Source organism: Lactuca virosa, chromosome 1 (genome assembly GCF_052849685.1).
Source record: "Lactuca virosa cultivar CGN04683 chromosome 1, Lactuca_virosa_CGN04683_v6, whole genome shotgun sequence".
Lineage (NCBI taxonomy): Eukaryota > Viridiplantae > Streptophyta > Magnoliopsida > Asterales > Asteraceae > Lactuca > Lactuca virosa.
Window position 1 is genome coordinate 98139979 of NC_136426.1, and position 6000 is coordinate 98145978.

The window sequence follows — 6000 nt, forward strand, 5'->3', positions numbered from 1 at the left end:
AATAAGTAGTAGATATTGAAGGCAGCGGTTTCATCATCAATATCTGACCACGAATGACTTTATATGAATCATTGAGACCCATTAACAACTGAATTAAACGTTGTTCTTCGAGGAATTTGTTGATTGCAGTGGCAGAGGCACAAGAAAATGCGGGCACACCTTGAACGATTCTTAACTCATCCCATATCTTACTTAATTTAGTGTAATAAGATGAGAAATCCTCTGTACCTTGAGACAACGAATAAAGTTGTTGTTGAATCTGGTAGAGTAAAGCTCCATCTGATTGTTCATAACGGCTTTTCAACTCTGTCCAAATTTCTTTTGCGGTTTGTAGGAAAAGAACACTGTCTGCGATGTTTTTGTGAAGGGAATTCAGCAACCAACCGATAACCATTGAATTTGCTCGAAACCAAAAAGTGTATTCTGGATCGATTTCAGAAGGTGCTACAATGGTTCCATCAACAAAGCCAATTTTGTTTTTGGCGGTGAGAGAAATTGTCATGGACCGTTTCCATGAATTGAAACCCACTCCATTAAAAACAGATGAAACGAGAATGGAATTCGGGTTGTCAGATGAAGAAATAAAATATGGACTTGAAGGATTTGGAGAAGTTTCAGAGGATGATGAAACTTCGGTCTCTAGGGTTGTACGAGGCATGATTACCGATGATTGAGAAATCAATCAACAACGATTGATGAATAATAATAACAAGGTTTGGATCAACAAACCCGCTCTGATACCATGTTAGATTTGAATGAAAGAAGAAAGAAGAACTTGAGAGAAAGTTATTCTCATTCAAAAAACTAATCGATCGATCAGAAAAACATACAAAGGGGATATAACCCGAATTCAAAATAAAACTACCAAAATAACATAAACTACCCCTATACTATCAAGACATTTACAATTTACATTTAATATGAAAATATTAATCTAACAATCTGTTGTATTGTGATATAATATAATATTGGGATTTGTTACCTGGTGATTGAACAGGTGAGACTGAAAAGGTATTTAGAAATGAGGGGTGCTGATGGAGGACCATGGAGGAGGTTATGTGCATTTCTGCATTTTGGGTATGTATTTGCAGCAGTGGGTTAACCTCTACCAATAAGAGCTTTAATAATTAAAGGAATTTTTCCAGTCAAGATTTAAGGTCCGACTAGCTAAGCTAATTACAAATGGAGATGATGAAATGATGACAACTCAGCTGGCTGTTGATGCCGAAAAAAAAAGCTTATGTTAGGCCATGTAATCTTTTTCTTACTGAACCAAAGGTTATGGTTTGTACTCCTTTTTTTGTTTTTGTTTTTTTTTACAGGATAACCTTTCTGCATTTGATATTCTTTCATCATGCAATCTTGGTTATTGAATTATCATAAACAATGCCTTTGTCTTATTTTGTTTTTGTATTTCATTTGTTGAGGTTCTTTTGCAGATACGCGACATATGACTTAATGAACTCATATACATTAGCAAATGTTTGAAGTTTTCTGTTATGTGAAGTCCCTGCAATTGGAAGGTTGAAAATTTATATTTCCTTAAATACCCTCTCCCACCCCATACATGGAATTCAAATTCTAATTTTCAAACCACAACCTAACTTTGATGTATTTACTTTTTTGTTCTCGATTGAGAAGTATTATATTTGTATTATGGGATTTCCATTCATATTCAAATATCAAACATTGATGCCCTTTTTTTCAAAAGGTTTAATTATATAGTTTGATTATTTGAAAATAATACTTTATTCTCTGCATATCAAAGTCGAAGTAAGGGGCATACTACAAATCTTTTGAACAATGAAGACTAAGAAAGAGTTGAAATGGTCCTTAAATACGTTGAGGATGGAGATTTTCGAAGTGGGACCTTGCCAGATACAAACCCACATATGTATTTTGATATTTGTGCAAGTGGCAAATCAAGGTCCTCATTTTTATGTATTATAAAGTTAAGTTTAATAGCAACTTACTTTCATTTGGTTGTCTATTGAAGCATCGTACATTTATGTCCTTCCTATTACACTATAAATGGCACCAATAGAAAAGAATATAGATTAATAGATTGAAATTAACACTGGAACAACAGGCTATTGGAGATGACTCTCCGATTACCAACAAATCGACATTTTTTAGAATCCACCTCCACTAATTCTACACACATAATCAATAACAACAACAGACTCATAATGACAACAACTTAATGAAAAAAAAAAACAAATACTATCCTAACCCATAACAACAAGCAACATACACATTCAACAAAAAAACAAAGTTTGTTGTTATTTTCTGTTTTTTAATAAAAGGCTATGAAATACCCTCCAACCCCCGCAACTCCAATACTCGTAACGCGGGATTCTTCCCTAGTTATCTAATAATTTGGAAAGGATATTTTAGTACATTCATGTTTTATTTTGATTTTTAAATATATTTTAGGGTATTAAATTGATTTATACCTCATTAAATTACTAGATTAGATATAAATGTGAGTTTAATAAGTTAATAATGATATATATGTATGTATAAACTTTACAAGGATATAGACGTAATATTTAATTTTTGCAAGGACGTATATGAAATAAAAGTTCAATTTCAGGGAAACTGAGTAATTTAACCATTTTTTGTGTTTTTTTAACTTTTTTTTTTGTAAAATGACCACTTGGTCCGAAATGGGGTATTTCGGACCCGATTTTATATTCTGTAACTGGGTAATAGATCCGAACCGATAATATGATCCTCCTATAAATACCATTTAACCTCATTTCAGACTAGATTTCGTCATTTGTTTTGGATTACCCGACATCCCATTTCGGACACTACTAAAACTAAAAATGTCTTCTGATAGCAGCGATGAGATGTAGTTTTTATATGTACGTTTCTATTTTGTTTATAATTATGTCTTTATTTTAGATTATACGTTAAAGCATGTTTAGTTTTTGCAATTATATAAGTATTATAGAGTTTTCTATCGTGTTAAGACAATTATAGAATTACATGTACTTATACATGTACACTATATCAAAAATTGTTATAAAAAATCGTCATTTTCACTAGTCTGGAGCATGTCCGGAATCCGAAAATCATGTCTGGAATACTTAGAACTCTCCGGAATACAAGGAACCGGTTCCGGAATTTTGGTCCGTAATTTATGGTCCGGACTTGCGTTTCGGAACATACATACAAAAATGCCTAATTAATTATTCTTTTGATTGTAGTACGATTGAACATACAAAGTTGTTACTACAACATGCAAGCTTGAACTTGGGCGCGAAATCATAACGCATTTACAAAACTGACCAGTTTGTGGGGTCATGTTTAGGCAATCATGTTTTGGTGATTACGTGAACATGCCAATGGGTGTCGAATGTCACCCTTTAGTATGTCACTATCTTATGCTCAAGGAATTTACTACTTTTGATCCAATTGACCTACAAGAGTTTATATTTCCGGTTAGCGACTATCATGTTTGCTTTGACAGGAAAGCATTCTGCTTGGTCACCGGCTTGCGGTTCGGAGAGTATTTCCCTCCTAGTTTTGGTTTTGCAGAGTTCAGAGAACGTATGTTTCCATTTGTGTCGCTTTCACGTTCGGTGAGTATGGATGACCTTATGCACATGTTCAATAACTTACTTCATCAATTAAGTAATAAAGACGTGGTGAGAGACTCCCTGTTGTATATACTAGAGCACGGATTTTTGGGGAAATACCCTCGACAGCTAGTTACTAATGAACGCATGACACTCGTCTCTAATTTAAACGAGTTTAACAGGTACATAGTTTTTTACACACATTATATCAAAATGATACATATACTTATTAAGTGCATTTTTTGACATAGGTACTCATGGGGCAGAGTGATATGGGATTTCACTTACAAAGAGATGTGTATTGTGTTTGATAAGATCAAAGACCATTTGAACCAGAATACGCCAAGAGTCGACAGTAGACACACATATACTCTACAGGGATTTGTCTATGCATTTAAGGTATGTACATTATGATTAATAAGAGTTTTTAAGCAACAAGTATTGTAATTTTGTTAAGTTGGTAAGTTGTTTGACATCTTAATTTTGTAGATTTGGATCATGGAGACATTTCCCAACTGTAGGATAGTTGGTTCCCCTATACCAAGTGTTATTCCTCGGGCAGTTACATACCCTAGGATGAGGCGTTTGCAGGCACCTGATTGTCAACGTATTCTCGATGTTACTAATATATGTAGTTTAGTCGACCTTGTAATTTATAAGTTGTTATGACATAAATAACTTAACATTAACCTTTATATATTGTTTTTATGCAACGTCCCCCTAACGAATTGTTGCAGCCTACTGCATAGGAGCGTGTTGCTTTATGGTGGATTGAGAGTGTCCCGTGGATAGATGTTGCAGATTATACTAATGTTTGACTTATGGTTTTCTTTGTCTATGTTTTAAAACAATTTTCTTAGGAATATGTAGCAAAAAAAAGTTTATCATTGTGAACAACATTTTGTAGAATATTATGATTTCGTACAAACATCACTATGAGTTTTTTAGATCAACAATATCATATTGTTGGCTACTTTTTTTACTAGTATTAACTTTAGGTTTACTCTTAGACTTAACTTTACTTTTGGCACTTGACATGGTCCTACTTGAAAATTCATTTTTTGTTGACTCTGCGGGAAACAAAGCGTCACAATTTCTATTTGTGTGACTGATCCTTTGGCAACGGCTGCATTTTTTCTGAATCGGACCTTCACCTAGGGATGGGATACGGTTATGGTTTTTAGGCCGTCCAACTTGTCGTTTGTCCATCAATGGTGGCAATACAACCATGACTTCATTCGGTTCTTCGTATTCAGCTGGAACTGGCACATGGAACACAACCTCTATATATGTCGATCGGTATGTTTCCATTGTGAAGGACAATGACACCCATGCACTGCAGTGTTGATATCTTAGTTCCTTGAATATCGCCATATCATGAGTACAAGGTATACTCAAAAATTTCCATTTCCCACACGTGCAACAACGACTTTCCAAGTTTACTATACCATTTTTCATTTGGTCAGTCACCTCATATTTGCTTTGATCAATCTGGTATACCCGAAAAACAGAGGATTTGTTGATCATCCTATCGATGACCTTCTTAGAATACTTAGTAACATCTTTTTTGCTTCCATTTATAAAAAAAATGTTTACGTATATGTTTTCATGCACAATAAATTACACTACAATTATCATGGAAGTATTACAATATAAACACTTACCTCCAACATTACGTCGCTAACACCACCATTGTTGCATAGTTGCTCGAAAGAAATCAACCAACATTGTTATTGGTAGTTTTCGTGCGTCTCTTGATAATGCATTGACGGACTCAACACTGTTTGATGTCATAAGATTGTACCAACCCACAGGGAAACACGACCTTTCCCATCTCTTGTTACCGATTATGTCTAGCCATGTACGACAATCATCGTTTAGTACACGACGTAGCCTACCCAAGCTTTCTTTGAATCAGACTCTCGGTAGGCTTTTGCAGCCTCCTAAAAAAATCTTTGTTCTCTCTTGTTTGTCGATCTTTGCTCTCGTATTCATCAACAAATGGTAACAATAGACTCTATGACATGCATTCGGGAACACGACTTGAATGACCATTTTAATTGAATTGGATCTATCTGATATGATAGCCAAAGACGAAATGTCCTCAATACATTCTTTAAGTCTTGATAAAAACCAAATCCATGACTCTTCACTTTCAGTTTTCCAAACACCAAATGTAATAGGTAGGATTTGGTTATTACCATCCATGCCTACTGCTAGGAACATCATGCCCAAGTATTTCCCTTTAAGGGGTGCTTCGTCAATGATAATAATAGGATGCAAACTTTTTTGAAACGCCCGAACCTAAAAAGTAATTAATAATCTAATTAAAAAGAACGCACGTGTATAGACATTAAATATAAAGAAGTCAGTATATAAAATATATTATCGCGCAACCGATAGCCTTCAAAAA

The 6000-nt window shown here is 34.4% G+C and overlaps 1 protein-coding gene across 1 annotated transcript; it reads left to right on the plus strand.

Annotated features, from left to right (window-relative positions):
- The first annotated feature begins 3347 nt into the window (after positions 1–3347).
- LOC145117699 (uncharacterized) lies at positions 3348–4256 on the plus strand. The gene is made up of 3 exons (XM_079054008.1): positions 3348–3769; positions 3839–3986; positions 4077–4256. Exons 1-3 carry the CDS (start codon positions 3348–3350, stop codon positions 4254–4256), a joined length of 750 nt encoding a protein of 249 aa, XP_078910134.1.
- The last annotated feature ends 1744 nt before the right edge of the window (positions 4257–6000 follow it).

Coding starts and splice junctions, on each gene's coding strand:
- LOC145117699 (XM_079054008.1), top strand. CDS start 3,348: ATGCCAATGGGTGTCGAATGTCACCCTTTAGTATGTCACTATCTTATG. Junction 3,770..3,838: donor AATTTAAACGAGTTTAACAG/GTACATAGTTTT, acceptor TTTTTGACATAG/GTACTCATGGGGCAGAGTGA. Junction 3,987..4,076: donor GATTTGTCTATGCATTTAAG/GTATGTACATTA, acceptor TTAATTTTGTAG/ATTTGGATCATGGAGACATT.